Raw genomic sequence first — 19,673 nt, forward strand, 5'->3', positions numbered from 1 at the left:
TCTCCCCATACAGCGATCAGATCCAGTATCTCCCGTACGATCCATGCTGGAGCTCTTTTTGGATTTGGGACTGCATCGCCACCCGTGCTGATCAGAGCTCCATGCTGGGCAAACAGGAAATGAAAATACAAATTTTGCGGGGCTTTTCCTGTTTACCTGGCCACTACATCCGAGTTCAGATTGCTGTCCAGAGCGGTCACAGTGGTGCACTCTGATATATCGCCCGGAGGCCAATACCGTCGATTTGTGGCCACACTAACCCTAATCCGATATGGTAATACCGATTTTAGCACTACTTCTCTTGTCGGGGAGGAATACAGAAACCGATGTAAAGAGCCCTTTATATTGATGTAAAGGGCCTCATAGTGTGGACGGGTGCAGCCTTAAATCGGTTTAACGCTGCTAAAATCGGTTTAAACGCGTAGTGTAAACCAAGCCCCAGACAAGCCACCCTTGACTTGTTCTCTCCAAGGCCATTTCCTTGTACCCAGAGACAGACTGTCCTGCCATTGGTGAATTTACTAAAATTGAGGAAACATTTTGTGCAGATTCTTTTTTTAAAAGACTTTCTCAATCTGCTCTAGTAGTGCATTTTTCTCCTCCTTTCTCCAAATCACTATCATTCTTTTACCTCTACACCAACATCCTCTCAATCCCCAAACCAGGCTACAGACAGACCTCAAGTTCTGTTTCTTCACTTTCTCATTCACAGCCCTTCCCACTTCCAAGATCCCTCCTTCCCCCACATTGCAGATTTCTATTTTAACCCAACCCACCAAGTTTGGGGTTTATATTATGGAATTTCACGCTCCAAAATATGAGAGTCAGTTCTGTTTTTCTTGGAACCTATTCTTCTACTTTCACACTTACAATCAAAATACACCAACTTTAAATTTAATGAACTAGAACTACCATAAGGTAGAGAACTAAATGTCTGTAGTAAATCTGAATTACAACCAGAGGTGAAAGTAAGCTGGTCCGGTCTGGCATACCGGCAAGAGCTGTGGGGAGCCCCGGGCCCTTTAAATTACTGCCGGAGCTCTGGGCTCAGGCAGGGATTTAAAGGGCCTGGAGCTCCAGCCCCTGCGGGGAGTCCCAGACCCTTTAAAACGCCACTGAGCCCCGCTGCCAGAGCTCCGGCAGCGTTTTAAAGGGCCCGGGGCTCCCTGCAGTGGCCGGAGCCCTGCCGCCGCTACCCTGGGGATCCAGCAGTGATTTAAAGGCCCTGGAGCTCCCAGCCACAGCCAGAGCCCCAGGGCCTTTGAATCTTGAAAGGCCCTGCCTCTTCTGGTTGAGGCCACGGCACCACTCAGTACTCCGGCTTACTGGTAAGTCCTTTAAGTTACTTTCCCCTGATTACAGCCAACAGAAGAGAGACTACAAAATTGCAATTCCAGTGCCCTTTTTTCCTGACACTGTACCCACGCAGATCTTAACTAAACTGCTTGAAATCAATATTAATCCAGCTGAAAAATGTTACACATCCAGAGCTCTGCCTGAGATGTGAATAAAAGGCTGAGCATTTAGAACAAAAAATCAAAAAGGCAGGACAAATACAGTGGGATATTGGATCTCTGTCTGTCTCATATATTCTCCTTTGCCTGAACTTTTACATTGTGGACCTTCTTGAATGCTGTGCAGTACATTGAAAAACCCATATATGAGCTGTCTCTCAACTGACTTGAACTATATACTGGCAAAAACCCCTTTCATAAGGCATTTCACAATAACATGCAAATTACATAGCTGGAGAGAGCCACTGTTTTCAATTAATTTATGGTGTTTTCAAGACATTAAAGACAATTACTCTTGGAAACTACAGCCCATATTCCTTTCAGAAATGTTTCAGAAGATTGTCTGAAGTCTCTCTTAGTATAAGAGATTGAATCTGTCAGAGCGCTTGAAACTGACACATTGCTAACGCTACTTCATCAAACAAAAACTACACTAAAATAGAGCAGTGTCTTGCACATATCCACAAAAATTAGGAAATGCGTTGTTGAGGCCAGGTTTATGAAGGTGTTTAGGCTCTAAAGATGTAGATAGCCACTCAGCCGGATTTTCAAAAGCACATAGATGGCTAACTCCTAGGGGAGTTAAGGGCTTAGGTACTTTTGAAAATCCCACAAGCTGCCTATCTGTATCTTTAGGTGACTTTATATCTTCCTCTTGCCCTCAGTGTCCAATATCTGAGGACACTGGCACACATAGTAACATTAGGTATCCTGTTGTGCCTCAGTAGTGGACATCTAACGCTTCTGTGTACATTTTCCTGCTTTTCTGCTGCACTTAGAGGTGAACCTCAACCACTGTCCAGAGCAGTTTTTCTCAAATGTTGTAACTTGGTCCCAACCTGCAAATTTCTATGTACATTTTCAGCATGCAGTAAATTTTGTTTTTAAGTGGACTCAGGTTATGTGAAAATGGATAGCCCTATAGCGGCCTCATCAGCATGAGCAGCAGTAATGTTCGCACTGCTGTATTGCATTACTGCCCGCTCCAGGATACCACCCTAGTGGTGACAGGATACTTCTGTCTCCACTCCCCTTCTGGTGAGAAAGTACTATTAGTATTCCTGTGTATGTATATCTATGGCACCTTTGATATCTAGGGGTATCGTATATCTACATTAGAAACATGACAGTGGTGCAGCTCTGCTACATTACAGTACAGCTGTGACGCTGTAATGTAGTGTAGCGTAGACACTTTCTCCAACAATGGAAGGGCTTCTTGCATCACTCTAGTAAATCTGCTTCTCCAAGAGGTACTATTAGGTCTACACTGGGGCTTAGGTCAGCTTTACCATATAGCAACATAGCTAGGTCAACCTAAGTTTTAGGTATAGACTAAGCCTAGGTTTAATGGTGCCAACTGTGGTAGTAGATTTTGTATTGTGCCACCCAACGCTCCTGAAAATAGATGGAGATCTACCATCTATTTCTGTCACTCTGTCATAGGCACATATATGGCCCCCATTACTACAGATTCTGAGCACCTCATACTCTGAAACGTATGTATCCTTACAATACTCTGGTGAGGTAGGAAAGTGCTATTATCCACATTTCACAGCTGGGGAACAGGAGCACAAGGAGTCTAAGGTCATATAGGAGGTTGGTAGCAGAGTAGGAATTGAACCATGGTCTTCTGAGTTCCAGGCTGGCACCCTAACCAGTGGACAATTCTTCCTCTCAGTCCACATAATCCAGATGGAGAATAATTTTTGCATGAAACTTCATAATTTCCCCATGTTAATATCATACTTTGGTTATAATAAAACATTTCTATAGCCCACTAGTACATAGTATTGGCAATTTCAGTTAAAACAGCAATAATTTTTTAATTGATTTTTGGCTACATTATTAGGCTTAGATACTTTCATTTTGTATTTTAGGCATTATTCAGCAAATTCACAGTAGACTCTAGACTTCTGCACAATTTCTCCCTTGTACACTGGTAAACAAATTAGGATGAATTAAAATCTTTCACTACTACCATGTTCCAGGAGCATAGCATAGTGCAGGGGTAGGCAACCTATGGCACATGTACCGAAGGCAGCACATGGGCTGATTTTGAGTGGCACTCACGCTGCCTGGGTCCTGGCCACCAGTCCATGGGACTCTGCATTTTAATTTAATTTGAAATGAAGCTTGTTAAACATTTTAAAAACCTTATTTACTTTACATACAACAATAGTTTTGTTATATATTATAGACTTATAGAAAGAGACCTTCTACAAACGTTTAAATATATTACTGGCATGTGAAACCTTAAATTAGAGTGAATAAATGAAGACTCGACACACCATCTCTGAAAGGTTGCCAACCCCTGGCATAGTGTAAAAGCCTATGGGAACTTCAACATTGAAACTCTTTCAATGGCTTTTGGCTTTAAGAAGCTGCTTTTGATTTCAAGGGGGAATCTTGTCCTCGGTAGCAGAGATGTAATTTTGTTCAGGAATTTTACACCTGCCTTTCAGTTCAGTTACCACATGCAGTAATCAGGCTCATGGAAATGATGTAGGGGAGACTTTCTGAGCATGCCTTCCAGTGATGAAGTAGGGTTCTTTGCTGAATAACCAAAGAGAAGCCAGGGGAAAAATGTTAATTGCACTGCAGCTATATTTCTTTCTGGATGCTTTTACTGCATCACCTCACCCCTTTCACTCAGTCAGTGATACCAGCCTTGAATGCCTGTTTGTGCACTTTCTCAATTGCCTTTGCATTTCCTCTCAAGCTGCCCTGTGTAAATGGACTAATCTGAACTAATCTGTAAAACCACTACCTTCTCTTTCAAATCTGTCTGCGGGACTCACATCTGTTACGACACCTGCAAGAAGCCAGCTGACCACTGATGGTTAGTATGAGTGGCAGTGTAGATAGCTGATATTAAGAATAATTTTAAAAGTTTTTTAATGGTTCAGCAACATTAATGTGTCCGCATAGTTTGTGTAACAGTGTGATATTAGTGTTGTTATTATGTATATTAATATAGTGTTCTTGTTCTGCCTTCCTCTTTCTCTCCTGTTGTTTGCTATGCTTACTGATTAGGTTTTGGTGTTTTAATTAGATTATTAACTGCTTATCCTGGCCACAGCTTACAAAACAAGGAGAAGTTGAATCTTTAACAAAGTCACACCTATGTTGGAACAGTACTTAACTTTTTGCTGGTTAATTTCTTAGATTCAACAAAAGACTTGGAAAATGCAAATCACTAGTTCACACTTTAAATAGTAATATTGCTCTTAGTTTTCAAAGTCAGGTGCCTAAATTTTCACCTAAATGTCCCTTTTGATGCCTAAATAAATACCCATTTTAGACACCGACTATGAGAGTTGACTTAAATGTGTATTTAAATGATGCATCAACTCATCATATACATTTGGTAACATGTTGGAGAGTTCTTCTGTTGCTCTAGGCTGAGGCAAAGTGACTTAGTGGATAGACCACTCAGCTGGGACTATGGAGTTCTTAGTTCTATTTCTGGCTCTGCTGCTGGGTGACTTTAGGGGAGTCACTTCACAGCTATGTGCCTCAATTTTTCCTATCTGTAAAATGGCGGTGGTGATACTCACTTTCTTTGCAAAGTGCTTTCATCTACTGATGAAAGCGTTATGTAAGAGCTATTTATTATTATTCGAGGAAGCCTGAAGGAAAGTGCTGGTGGATTCCTGCTGACTCACTGTTGCAAGTGTGGCTCACTATCCCTACTCTAGATTACAGGCAAGTGGGAGTGGTTCTAGAGAAGCTCTAGGCAGAACAGTCCTCAGGAAAGAACCCTAGCCACAGATGATTTAAAATATGGGCCAAAGGCTTGGGTTGGAAGTTATTTTATTATTATTAATTTCTACATAAATAAAGCCACAACCCAGAGGAGGATGGGACTTTAATCTGTTCAACATCTGTGGACTGTGTTTTGGTGTAGGGTGGGAAAGCCACCTGCTCCCAGTGCCTAAAATGGGTATTTAAATGCTGAAATACAAATTTAAGTGGCTACTTCAGGCATCCAAATATGAAAATTGGCCTTATTATTACTGGTAAAATCAAGGCAAAGAGAAGAATTGACATACCCAAGAGCACATAGGCAGTCAGGATAGGAGTAGGGATTAGAATGCAAGACTTCCTTATGCTTAATGGAAGGATCACTGGACCAGATCTCACTATGTATATAAATTAGTACGAGTAATTGATAAATTACAAAATGTATCCAGATCAATTTTTGACTGGCTGCCTGGTTCTGTCTGCTTTTCACTAACATTTACAACAAATGCTTTAAATAAATTTTAAATTAGACAGCAAATGTTATATTAATAATCTAAATAATTCAATAATATATAATACTGTACAAAGTGAGCAGCCTCCTAGGATGTGTTAGATAAATAAAACATGCCTTAGAAAGGGACGTCAGTGTTAGAAGACAGGCACCTGTGCAAATATTAGAATAATTGGTACATCTCCTTCCTGTTTTATAGCCTTTCTTTCTTGGCATTGTATTTTTATTTGGCTCCAAATTCAAAAGGATGTGGAAAGGGTATACGTTAAAAAAGCCTGTTTTAACTCTGATTAGATGCTCTGTGTGTCAATTCATTGGGCAAAATACTCTCCTGGAAAACAATTTGTACCAATTCAGAGGCTATTTCATTGCTGATTCCTGAAAGATCTGTTCTGAGTATAGCAAAATACCCACATGATTCATTCAGCTTGTGCAAAATACATCTATCGTGGTAGAAGAATTAGATATGGAATAGATAAAGGTTAGTTAAACAAAGTGTTATTAATCACTCTGTTAGAAAATGTATACTTTGCAGGAGCACACTGGAATTTGCATCATTTTTGTAATGCCTTGCCAGCATGACTGTTAAGAAATAACAAACATGTATGTATGAAAAGGACAGGTTTAAGATGAAAATAATTCTATCCAAAAACTCTCAGGATGATATGGAATCCTGTCGACTGCACTCATTCAACTAGAGAACACTGTATTTGTAATAAATTCCTTTTGCTTTGGATGAGTTCTGCATTTTCAATGAGGTTAACTTGGCAACATTCTAGTTGATTTTAATAAAAATAGCTGCTTTGAGGACAGGGAGCTGAGGTTGCCAAATTTACAGCCGCCTTGCACAATTACTCTTACACCTCCTTCAGGGCGACTTAGAACCAGTAAGCAAATTAAGTGTATTGATTGCAATTTTGTTGGACTAACCCTTTTTTTCTTAAGGAATAAACTTGATTCCTTTCAGTATGTGTCTGCTCAGAGTGATCTTTTTTCTTTTCAGCCATAACACAAAGACAACATCATGGCTGGATCCGCGACTTGCGAAAAAGGCTAAACCTCCTGAAGAGTGCAAAGAAAATGGTAGGTTATTAAGTTTTCATTGCTGCTCAGAAAGGATTTGTCTTTGTGTGTGTGTCTCTCTGAATTCTTAAAAAAAGGAAGGCATTTTACAGACTGATACAAGGTGTTTAATTGCTGCTTTGGTCATAAGCCATAAGTGATACAGTATTCTCAATGTGCCATGTGTTTCTGCTTTTTATTCCCACTTTCTGATGATATCTAAAGCTGAGGATCGCAAGTGTGTTTTATGTCTGTTTTGTTTTTTTGACTCGTTGACTGACCCCTCTCCCTTATCTCCCACTGAGAACTTTGGTCTGCAGAACAGAATCTCTTTTAAGATTCTGAGCTTTCAGTCTACAAGAAATGCAGTTCATAAGGGAAACCAACAGCGCCATGAGAAATGAATATTATTTGATTTGATTTGAAATCCACTATGCTGTGCTAATTAGTATTTAAACAAAACAGTGTCTGATAGAACTGGGGGGCAGGGGGGGGAGAGAACAGTCACTGTTACAGTTCCAGGCCAGATATTTGGTATTGCAATAAAAATAGTTTAAAAAATAAAAACAAAAATAAGATTGGAGACATTTAAAAGAAATATATTCATTATGAAAAACAGATAAAAGTGGATTTTGGTTAAAAAATATATCAACTGTGAGATATAGCTCTCATCAAACTGTATATCTTTATGTACACTCTATAGCTTTTCAGATCTTCTCTAGTAAAGTTTCTGTCATTAAAACAATTTAATAAAATTATGCTAATAAATGCATTCTAATGAATCTTTCTCTTAGATGGTATATTTAAATTGTCCTATATTGCAGTGTGGGTTTAGCTCACCAAGTATCATAAGGTGGCAAGGGAACAGTTTATTTATTATTATTATTATTTATTTTGAGCCATAGGAAAAGATACAGGGGATTTTACACCTACATTGTATTTGCATTAGTTTAAAACTTATTTTGTGACTATGTGTTTAATGTACTAACATAAAATACTAGATGTTTTCATACACCTCATTTGATTTATGTGAAACTGCCATTATACCTAATATTGATTAATGTAAACATTATCAGTAGAAGGGTAATTTTATGCCATTTTGTGCTGGTAAAAGACAGAGAATCATTGATGAATATTTGGGTGTATAAAATGTAAGGTCAGAGGTATGGTACAAAATCTTCTCTTATTTTATATAAATCTGTGCAGTTTTTAAGTACCCATTCATTCCAAGAATCTCTCCCCCTTTCAGCCATAATCCTGACTTTCTCTTCTGATACATTTTTTCTAGCACTGACAATGCTAGTTCCCCATGTCTTAAGTGCTACAATGCATACAGTAGAAGTATTACTGACACAAAACAAAAGGACTTTTTTTGCATTAGAAATGTGTCTCACACATGTTATTTGTATGACATATCATTGCCCAGTGCTTAGTGATGCGTTGTCTTGAGTATAAATAACAAAACAAATCTAGACAGTGATACATCAGACATTGTTGAAAACAAAAATATATTGCTTCTTTTCCCAGCAGTTGCAATTCACCAAAACCGTAACAACTACTGTAATGTCAAAAACTGAAATCATTTAAGATTATTTATAGGATTATTTTGCAGCCATTTGACTAGAGTGTTACTGGACAGCACTCTGGGTCGTCTCTCGCTTTCAAGAGTTGCTCAGCTCATTAATTCAAAGTACTTGAAGTGAAGCATAAAAGATTTTAGAGAGAGATCTTATTCCCTTTTTCTCAAAGTAAAGCTCTCTGATGTAACATACACAATTTTCCTGTAGTTCTTTGCTTGCTCAAGATAGAAATTGCTTGGTTTCTTTAATTTTTTGAGTCTCCACAGAAATACAGGCCCCTCAAAATGGCAGATGCTTGTGAGGAGTGTTACCAGCTTGCCATTAATATCTGACATTGGGAGTTTAATTTGGGACACAAGGTTTTTTAGATTTAATGCCAATTAAAGTACTAACTTTATGCTGGTTTCAGCTGAAGCTATGTAAATTTGTTTTATGCCAAAGAAATTATTTGCTCTTTACAGTTTATGATCTACTAAAGTTCACTTCTAGGTGGAGATTCAGACTTCTAGAAAATGTGACAGGGTCAGGCCAGATGGATACAGGAGAGTGTTAGAAGGCAGATATATTACTCCCAGATTAAGTAGATCCCTTTTCCCTGGGTAAGGTAACAGTGGCAGTTCCAGAACAAGCAGGAATGTGGTAGAACCAATTAAGGCAGGGCAGTTAATTAGGACACCTGGAGCCAATTGAGAAGAAACTGCTAGAATCAATTAGGACAGGCTAGCTAATCAGGGCACCTGAGTTTAAAAAGGACCTCACTTCGGTTTGTAGCGTGCATGCGAGGAGCTGGGAGCAAGAGGCATGTGGAGCTGAGAAGACATATTTGCTAGAAGACTGAGGAGTACAAGCATTATCAGGCACCAGGAGAAAGGTCCTGTGGTGAGAATAAAGAAGGTGTTGGGAGGAGGCCATGGGGAAGTAGCCCAGGGAGTTGCAGCTGTTGCGCAGCTGTTCCAGGAGGCACTCTAGACAGCTGCAGTCCACAGGGCCCTTGGCTGGAACCCTGAGTAGAGGGTGGGCTTGGGTTCCCCCCAAACCTCCCAACTCCTGATCAGACACAGGAGGAATTGACCTGGACTGTGGGTTCTACCAGAGGGGAAGTTCTCTGGGCTGTTCCCTGACCCACATGGTGAATCTCTGAGGCAAACAAATCCGCCAATAAGTATGGGACCCACCAAGATAGAGGAGGAACTTTGTCACAAAAGTCAATGATGCTTAAATAGGAAATGATACATACTTTGTTTCCTATATTGTTGTTATTTTTAGGGTTTGTGTTTCTGCAAGTTTGTTTCATTGTCACTCACGTTTTGTGCTTTATTTTATTGCAGTTAGAATTTGCATTGGCTAAATGAGATGTTTTATGCTGGCCACACCATATAACCAGTTCTGTAAGCAATTCTCCAGATCAGTCCCTTCTGCCACTCTCAGCCCCTTCCTTCTTGTTCTTTTGCTGCTGAATCCCTCCACTCCACTCTCTCTGCCACCCTGGATTCTTTTCTACTCCTTTTCTACCTCAGAGTCTATCCACCCATAACATGTGATTGCTACATTTTTGGGCTGCTGACTACTAGGGTTTCCTCCACTACAGACAAAGCCTTTGCTTTTGGCTGTTCTGTGTTCTTTGACAAACAACACTAATTCTCCACTCTCATTGACTCCCAAGCCTCCAGTCCCAGCTCCTTATTTATTAACTTTGGCATCCTCTAAACCCTCTCTGCACAGGTTCTCACTGACCTTTTCAGTGAAAATGACAAGATCCACCAAGACAACCTTTCCTCATCCTCCTGCCCTGTCACAGAAGCCATGGCTTCCTGCTCACTCTTCTCCTATAATCCCACCTGCCACTCACTGCCCATCAGAGAGGTAATGTGGAGACCTGATGTCTATTCTTCTCTGCCTTGACCTGCTGTGTGACTTTGGGCAAGTCACTTCACTTCTTTGTGCCTCTGATTCCCCATCTATCATATCTATTTTGACAGTAAATTCTCTGAGGCAGGGACTGTCTGTTACTATGTGTATATACGCTGCCTCACACAATGAGGGCCTGATCTCTGTTGAGGGCCTTCAGGTGCTACCATAATACCACTAAATAAAGATGATCAGGAATTTTCCATCACAAATCATTCCGATGGAAAGGTAGTTTTTTGCAGAATTTCAATTTTCTACCAAAATTTTTGATTTTGCCAAAAAGATTGATTTTCTGTTGGGAAAATTGAAATAATATATTTCATTTGGCTCAGTTTGACCTGAATTAGAATACTTTCTTTCATTTTTAAACAGGACCCAAAACACTTAGTTTTAAATCAGCTCAAAAAAGCATTATACTGCATTTATTTATGATGCACTGAGAGTTGTAGTTCTGGCCCCCATTCCCTTCCGTGGACCAGACTCCCTGAATGACTACATCTCCCATAATAACAAACTAATAATTATAATAATAAATAATTCATAGCCACTTATATAATGCTTTTCATCAGTACATCACAAAATGCTTGACAAAGGAGGTCATTTATTTCAGCATTATAATTTCCATTTTACAGATGGGGAAACAGACATAGCGGGGGAAAAGTGACTGACTTATATTTCCTCTCATAGTGCATCATGGAATGTTGGCATTTTGACTTTTTTGGCCAGTTTTGGGATGAGAACAAATGTTTAAATGATGGAATTTCTTATGGAAAGGAAATTCTGAATTTTGCTCAGCTCAGTAACAATTCTACCCCCATTATTGGTCCCCGTCAGTCAGTATCATAGAATCATGGAAATGTAGGACTGTAAGGGACCTTGAGAGGTCATCAAGTCCAGAGCCCTACAATGAGACAGGTCCAAGTAAATCTAAACCATGCCTGACATATTTGTCAAACCTGTTCTTAAAAACCTCCAATGATGGGATTTCACAACCTCCCTTGGAAGCCTACGTCAGAACTTAACTACCCTTTTGTCCTAATATCTAACCTAAAGCTCCTTTACTGAGGATTAAGCCCGCTGCTTTTTGTCCTACTTTCAGTGGACATGGAGAACAATTGATCCCTACTCTCTTTATAAGAGCCCTTAATATATTTGAAGATTGTTATCAGGTCCCTCAGTCTTCTTTTCTTAAGACTAAACATGGCCAGTTTTTTTTAACTTTTCCTCATAGGTTAGATTTTCTAAACCTTTTATAATTTTTGTTGCTCTCCTTTGGATTCTCTCCAATTTATTTACATCTTTCCTAAAATGTGAAACCCAGATTTGGACATAGTAGTCCAGCTGAAGACTGAAGCAAAATAGGCATTAAAAACCTCAGCCTTTTTGATGTCATCAGTTATTAGCTCTCCTTCCCCGGTAAGTAGAAGACGTACACTTTCCTTCATCTTTCTCGTGCTCCCAGTGTATTTAAAGAACCTCTTCTTTTATGTCCCTGGCTAGGTGTAATACATTTTGTGACTTAGCCTTTTTTGTCCCTAATAGTCCTCCTCAGCAATGTGTCCATGTTTCCACTTTTTGTAGGATTCCCTTTCGATTTGCAAGTCATTAAAGAGCTCTTGATGCACTCAAATTGGCCTCTTACTATTCTTCCGATCTTTCCTTCGCATCAATATAGTTTGCAGTTGTGCCTTTTTAATATTGTCTCCTTGAGAAGCTGCCATCTCTCCTGAACTCTTTTGTCCCTTACATTTTCTTCCCATGGGACCTTACCTACCAATTCTGAGTTCGTTAAAGTCTGCTTTTTTTATATAGTCTATTGCCTTATTCTGTTGCTCCCACTCCTTTCTTTTCTTAGATTTATGAAATCTGCCTTTTCATGACAACTTTGACCCAAATTGCCTTCCACAATGGAGCTAGTTCCTCCCTGTTGGTCACAATCAAGTCTAAAATGGTTGTCTCCTGGTTACTTCCTCCACCTTCTGAAACAATAAGTTGTCCCCAATACATTTGAAGAACTTACTGGAAATTTTTTGTTTTGCCAGAGTATTTTTCAGCAAATGTCTGCGTAATTGAAGTCCCCCATTACTACCAGGTCTTACGTTTTTCATATTTCTGTTCTAGAAATGCCTCACCACCTCTTCTTTCTAATTTGGTAGTCTATAGTAAACCCACCATCACCACTATCATCTACCATGACATCACCTCTATTTTTTCCCTTTTATTTTTGCTCAGAGACTTACAACTGGTCTGCCTCTTACCTCCTTCTGGACCTTAGAATCAGTGTCTATATTCTTGATGTATATTCCATACCTCATCCCTTTTTTCCTTCCTGAACAAGCTTCCAATATTCCAATCATAAAATTTATCCCACCAAGTCTCTGTGATACCAATTAAGTCATATTTTAGCTTATGTATTACTACTTCCAGTTTGTTCTCCATACTCCTTACCTTGAGCAGATCCCCCCAGTGATTTCCTTCTGGTTGCTTCTATTACCCTATTGTAGTTTTCTGTCCCCCAACATCTAGACTTCTGTTAAGGTTATCTGTTTTTTTTTTTTATGTTGACCTCTAGGCTTTTGTCACCTGCCCCCTTTGAACCTAGTTTATAGCCCTCGTAATTAGGTTATTCAGTTAGTGCATGGTGCTACTCTTCCCTTCTTCATCAGGTGGACCCCTCTCTTCCCAGAAGTCCTCCTTCCTGGAACAGCATGCCACAGTCAAGGAAGGTGAAGCCCTCCGATCTACACCATCTGTGCAGCCATACATACATTCATCATCCTGTTGGGCCACCGCTACCACGTGCTCCTCTTCCCAAAACAATGGAAAGCTGTAATGTTATTAATATAGACTTGTTTTTAAAACAATACAAATTCAACAGTATGGTCCTTTCCAATGAACAGCTCTGAACTGCCATTCTAGAAATTCCATACAGGAAGATACCAGCTTACTTTTTGTATAGGCTGACTGGAGCACCAGACTTATCAGTATCCTGGGAAAATAATAGCCCCTCAGATCATTAAATAGGCTCTGTCCTTCTTACTTTCTTCCCACCTTTGTGCAACCCATTTCCTGGCTGGTCTTTACTTCCATGGAACACAAGTTCATCCCATGTTCGGCATATGCTCACTTTTGGAAATTTTACATTTTGTGGTACTGGGAAGATTTAAGAAAGTTCTAAAATCACTAGATGTTTTGTAGTCTCAGTCTCTGAATGCATCCTTCTTACTGATATCGTTGAATTTCCTCACTGCAGGGTGACTGTTGTTTTTGTATCATTTCACCTGTGTCATACAAATACGCCTTCATGTATCTGTCCCAAGCTGCTATTTTACCCTTTAAACCCCCCTTCTTAAATGCTCTCACATAGCTAAAATTAGAGGTAACTAAAGTTCAGTTAGCTACTGGCTAGTGGCCCTTTTATTGTTCTCCAGTCAAGAGTCACCACCTGTCTTACTCATTTCTTGTTCCAGCAAGAGTTACTAATTGACTGCCAAGTAATGAAGGAGAAGCCATTTTATTACATGCCATGTGCAATTTTATTGTTCTTTAAAACACTTCTGTGAATTTAAACAAGCAAATATTTACTTAAACATCACTAGAATTCCTTGAAAAGGATATCATTAATATTTAATAAATGCATTCAGCTAAAAGACTCTGTCTGCACATGAAGAAATATGGTCTTTTAACAGGATAGCCCACTAAATAGGTATGGATCTTGTCACATACATTCAGTGAGTTTTGAACTATATGATAAGTTAATGGTACTAAACCAATAGAAAAATGGGTTTATTTTTCCATTTTAACTTCAGTTGGTTGATATATTCAGTTGCATAAGATATATACAAAAAGATCCTGGCAAGTGATATTACAGTATTTTAAATCATATTCAGTTTTTCTCTACTTACTTTAAAATTAGTCTTCAGTTTAGCTGCTTTTTTTCTTCATATGGTTTGCTAGCTGGTACTTATTTTTTTTTCTTTTAAGAAAAAAGATGGTGGAAAAAGAGAGAAAAAAATAAACTGTAAATGATTAAACAAATCCACCAATGGAAAAGCATAATTTTCATGATTCCAGTGTGTTTGGGTGGCTTTTGTTAATCTCAGAATTTTTGTTGGAGATTGTTTTATTTAAATGTAGTGGGATGATCACCCATCTCCTGCCCTGAAGGGCTTAAAACAGCCCTGGGAGAGGGCTGTGGTAGGGGAAAAGCTGGGCTGATTGGGGAAGTGGCTGCAGCTGGGCCACGCCCCAATCAGGCCACAGCTGGCCTGTATAAAAAGGTTGTGAGCCAGAGGCCCAAGAGTCTGCCTCTAGCTGAGGAGGGAGATGGACCTGGCTGCCTCAGTGTTAAAGGGTACTGGAGTAAAGTAGGGCTGGGGAAGACCAGAGGAGCTGGGGAGCTCCAGGCTGGCAACTCCCCAGGCAGCAGGGCCTGGTCCAAGGCCCCTGGAGGTACTGGGTTGCAGGGAAAGGCGGCAGGTCAAAACCTCCCTTGCCTATGATGACTGTCTTATCCACACTGCAGTCGGCCCCAGTGAAAGGGGGCTAGATGGTGACTGGCAGTGGCACATAGGCTGAGGCAAGGTTGGGATAGAAAGTTGGGGGTTTCCCAGATAGGGGAGACCCATAGAGATTGATGGGGGTTACTGCCAGGAGGCAGCCTCAGGGTAAAGGGGCACTGGGGTCCTGGGAGGGACACCAGCCTGCAGAGGGCGCTCCAAAGGCTGGAAGAGCTAATTCCCAAGATGACCAGCAGGAGGTGCCGCAGGGGTGAGTCCCACATGCCTACATAAAAATAAGCAACTGAATAGCCCTCTACTCTTGTAGTTAAAGGTACCAGTCTTGCAGCTGATTTGAATATGTAGTACGTAGCAGATGGTCTGAAATCTGCAATACCTAGCTTGCGGTTCGAATGCATCTGGAACACCTACAAAGTATTATTTATAACAAAAATTAAATGTGACAGAGTTAATTTCATTTTTGAGTAGGTATTTCCCACACATAACTACCCTCCTGTTTTCCCCTTCTGCTTTGCCCAGTACCAGAATGTTTGAGTAGCTCTGTCAGAAATCACAATTTGGAATCCACTCTGATCATGCTTACATCTATGCACATGCTTAACTTTACACAATGTGTCCAGTGTAGTAAAGTTAAGCATGTGTGTAAATCTGTTCAGGACTGGGGCTTAGATATAGACTAAATCACAAATGCAGTAAGAGTAAATAAAAACAGGATGTTTTCTACTTTCTTTTGACCAGCATCTACTATGAACTACCAGTAAAAGTTTGGTAAATATTACCAAAAGTTCCAGCATCTACATTACATTAAGTATCTAAAAATGTTACTGCTGGAATTTTCAGAAACATGCAGTATAGGCCTAACTCTGCTCCCATTGAAGTCAATGGGAAACTGGACCATAAATGCTTTGCTAATATTTTTCCATATATGCAGTCATTGTAGTTAACACACGGATGTTATGTGAGTGCACATGGGAAGGCAGGTGGAATGCACAATCATGAGTAGGATGGGAAGTTATGCCTGAGATTTTCTCTATTAAGAGAAGTCTACACTTAAAATAAACTTTTTTAAAAAAGGCTGAGAATACCCACCATACTGGCTGAGTGTGTGTTTTGGAGAGATTTGTTTGTTTAAATTTTGAATTATTCTTGATAAATTATACTGCCTGATACTGAAAATCCTATTTTCAATGGGACTACAAGCATGCAGCACCTGTAGAATGAGGTTCAGAGTGCAGTGAAGAGAGCCAGACAAAATGTGAGCAGTTTTGAGGCAAACTTTTCCATGCAGCTCTGCAAATACTTTTTCTAGTCAGACGTCAAAGCCTCTCCTATTCCAGGCTGTGTCACTTCTGAACAGGGACTGCCCTTGATATACTTTTGCCTGGTGACTTTGTGATCTGAACTAATGACTAGGATTTAGAACAAGATTGAGAGACCACTAGCTTCATTTTCACTTGTGATCTAGATCCAGGTGTTTACAGACAATAAGCTTATTGCACCCACATCATTTTTGTGTTAATACTTTTTTCTTTTTACAGTTTACTAATCTGATTTTTAAAATAGTATTTAACTCCCTCAGTTTTGCAAGGGACCACCATTATCCAAGCTAGCATTCAGTGTAACAAGACTGATCACAAGGAATTTATTTGGCTTTTAAGTGGATGTCAAATATGCTTCCATGGGCTTGTCATTTCAATTCAGTATTAATTAAGCAATAACAGGGTGTCTCTTGAAGAATAATGACCAGCTGAAAGAGTCAGCAACTGAATCTGGTCATTAATGAACTAAGAAAATCTCTGTACCAAATCTGTCATTATTATTAAAACATGAAAACTACAAACCCCCAGAGGATTTTTTTCCTGGGATTATCCCAGGGGAATAGAGGACATACTCTAGAGAATGAACAACCTGTATGTTAGCCTCTCTGATACTTTGAATCCCCTCTAACATTCTATTTAGTTTATAATAATAGAAGATTAGGGTTGGAAGAAACTTCAGGAGGTCATCTAGTCCAACCCTCTGCTCAAAGCTGGACCAACCCCAACCGAATCATCCCAGCCAGAGCTTTGTCAATCTGGGACTTAAAAACCTCTTAGGATGGAGATTCCACCACCTCCCCAGGTAACCCATTCCAGTGCTTCACCACCCTCCTAGTGAAATAGTATTTCCTAATATCCAACCTAGACCTCCCCCACTGCAACTTGAGACCACTGTTCCTTGTTCTGTCGTCTACCACCACAGAGAACAGTCTAGCTCCATCCTCTTTGGGACCCCCCCACCCCTTCAGGTAGTTGAAAGCTGCTATCAAATCCCCCCCTCACTCCTCTCTTCTGCAGACTAAATAAACCCAGTTCCCTCAGCCTCTCCTCATAAGTCGTGTGTCCCAGCCCCCTAATAATTTTCGTTGCCCTCCTCTGGACTCTCTCCAATATGTCCACATCCTTTTTGTAGAAGAGGTGTCCCAAAACTGGACACAATATTCCAGATGTGGCGTCACCAGTGCCAAATAGAGTGAATAATCAGTTCCCTCGATCTGCTGCCAATGTTCCTACTAATGCAGTATGCCATTAGCCTTCTTGGCAACAAGGGCACATTAACTCATATCAAGCTTCTCGTCCATTGTAATCCACAGGTCCTTTTCTGCAGAACTGCCGCTTAGCCAGTCGGTCCCCAGCCTGTAGCGGTGCATGGAATTCTTCTGTCTTAAGTGCAGGACTCTGCATTTGTCCTTGTTGAACCTCATCAGATTTCTTTTGGCCCAATCCTCCAATCTGTCTAGGTCACTCTGGACTCTATCTCTACCGTCCAGCATATCTTCCTCTCCCCACAGTTTAGTGTCATCTGCAAACTTGCTGAGGGTGAAATCCATCCCATCAGCCAGATCATTAATGAAGACCGACCCTTGGGGCACTCCCCTTGATACCAGTTGCCAACTAGACATCGAACCATTGATCACTACATGTTGAGCCCAACAATCTAGTCAGCTTTCTATCCACCTTAAAGACCATTCATCCAATCCATACTTTTTTAACTTTCTGGCAAGAAGACTGTGGGTGACTGTATCAAAAGTTTTGCCAAAGTCAAGATATATCACATCACATAGAAGGCAATCCAGTTGGTCAGGCATGACTTGCCCTTGGTGAATCCATGTTGACCGTTCCTGATCACCTTCCTCTCCTCCAAGTGTACCATTAAATGAAATATTCCCATTACCTTCAGTGCCTTTATATGGCTGAGAGAGCATGTAGCAATAGAACTCCTTACAGGTCTACAGTACTAATCTTAAATGTAGATAATTGCAAAGATAAAAATACATTAAAGTAAGGACATTTTCCATTTTCTCTTGTCTGTTTAGCAATCACTTGACTGCCTTGGAGTACTGCTCATATAAGTATTTATTATTGCATCCTGATATTAGCCCACACTCGTCACTGGAGACACTACTAGAAACATCTTACTGTTTTGAAGGTGCTAAACTCAAAGGGAGGAAGTATAAGATAGTGGCTAGAGATAGGCAGCTGGAAGTCAGGATTCATTGGTTTTAATCCTGGTGCTGCCATTGGTTCATCATGTAAGCTAATGCAAATCACTCTGTCTCGTTGTGTGTGTAGCATACACACTTCTCACATCGGTGTTGTGAAGTTTATTTGTTTTTAAAAAGGTCTGAGATTCTCAGTTGAAAAATGTCCACCTTTTAACAAACTTGTATTGACTATATTTAACCATTTTGGTGGTTACCATGATGCACTAATCTCCATTCTAAGGATGAGGAATGCTCTATATATATCATCATCGCTGTGTGCAAAATGTTAAACAGTAACTTTTCAAGGGTGCTTATTGTAAGCTTTATTTTAGCATTGTATTTTAACTTCAGAATAAGAGAAACTTATCATAAAGGATTGATGTTAACACAGAGCTAGAGGGGCAGGTTACACGGTGATGGAAGAATGAACATGGTAGTGTAGACCTTGTTGAAACTAGAAATGTAAAAACTGTGACCAGTCACTGTGTGATCTGTCTCTGGAAATTTCCACTACGTGCATCCAACAAAATGGGTATTCACCCATGAAAGCTCATGCTCCAATACGTCTATAAGGTGCCACAGGACTCTTTACTGCTTTTACAGTCAGTTTAGATATTTCCGAGGCATTGTAAGCCTTTTTATTCAAAACTTGCCTATCCCTCCTATTTGAACTTTGATAGCTCAGATAAAAAGAAACCCAGATTCAAAAAACCCCTGTTTTTGGGTTCTGTACACTCAAAATATGACCAAAAAGATTACAGAAAAACAAAATGTAGCTTCATCATCCCAGCTCTATTTGTGCTATGGTGACCACCTTTTGAAAAGGCAAAAATGGGACACATGTAGGAACCCTGTCCCTGCTTCATGGCCAGTCTCTCCTCTCTTACCCCACAAGGCCCCACCCCCTGGCCAGGCCAGAAGCCACAGCCAGGACATGGTAAGAGCAGCCCAGGGAGTGTGGGCCACTATAGGGAACTCTGAACCCTTCACCTGCCCTGGGCAGGGAGCTGGGGTGCCCAAGAGCAGCCCCTGGCCTGTGTCCCTGCCCTGTGGGGCATGCCACCCAGGGCAGATAAAGGGTACAGGACACTGGGACTCCCTGGGCGGTGCTTACTACCAGGGCTGTCCCTAGGCATAGGCAACATATGTATACATTGAATCCATTGTATACAATGTATACATTGAATGCTTCCGCCGACGTGCACAGGCAGAAATTGTGGAAAAACAACATCGCTTGCCTCATAACCTAAGTCGTGCAGAACGCAATGCCATCCACAGCCTCAGAAACCACCCTGACATTATCATCAAAGA

The 19,673-nt window shown here is 40.4% G+C and overlaps 1 protein-coding gene across 8 annotated transcripts in view; it reads left to right on the forward strand.

Moving 5' to 3' along the window:
- MAGI2 (membrane associated guanylate kinase, WW and PDZ domain containing 2) overlaps window positions 1–19,673 on the forward strand; it is a 1,226,839-nt gene that overhangs the window by 826,971 nt on the left and 380,195 nt on the right. For all 8 annotated transcript variants that reach the window (XM_075064467.1, XM_075064476.1, XM_075064468.1 and 5 more), the window contains one exon: window positions 6,773–6,852. In XM_075064467.1, the coding sequence (XP_074920568.1) occupies window positions 6,773–6,852 (80 nt within the window). The remainder of the gene's footprint in view (window positions 1–6,772; window positions 6,853–19,673) is intronic.

Source organism: Chelonoidis abingdonii, chromosome 1 (genome assembly GCF_003597395.2).
Source record: "Chelonoidis abingdonii isolate Lonesome George chromosome 1, CheloAbing_2.0, whole genome shotgun sequence".
NCBI lineage: Eukaryota > Metazoa > Chordata > Testudines > Testudinidae > Chelonoidis > Chelonoidis abingdonii.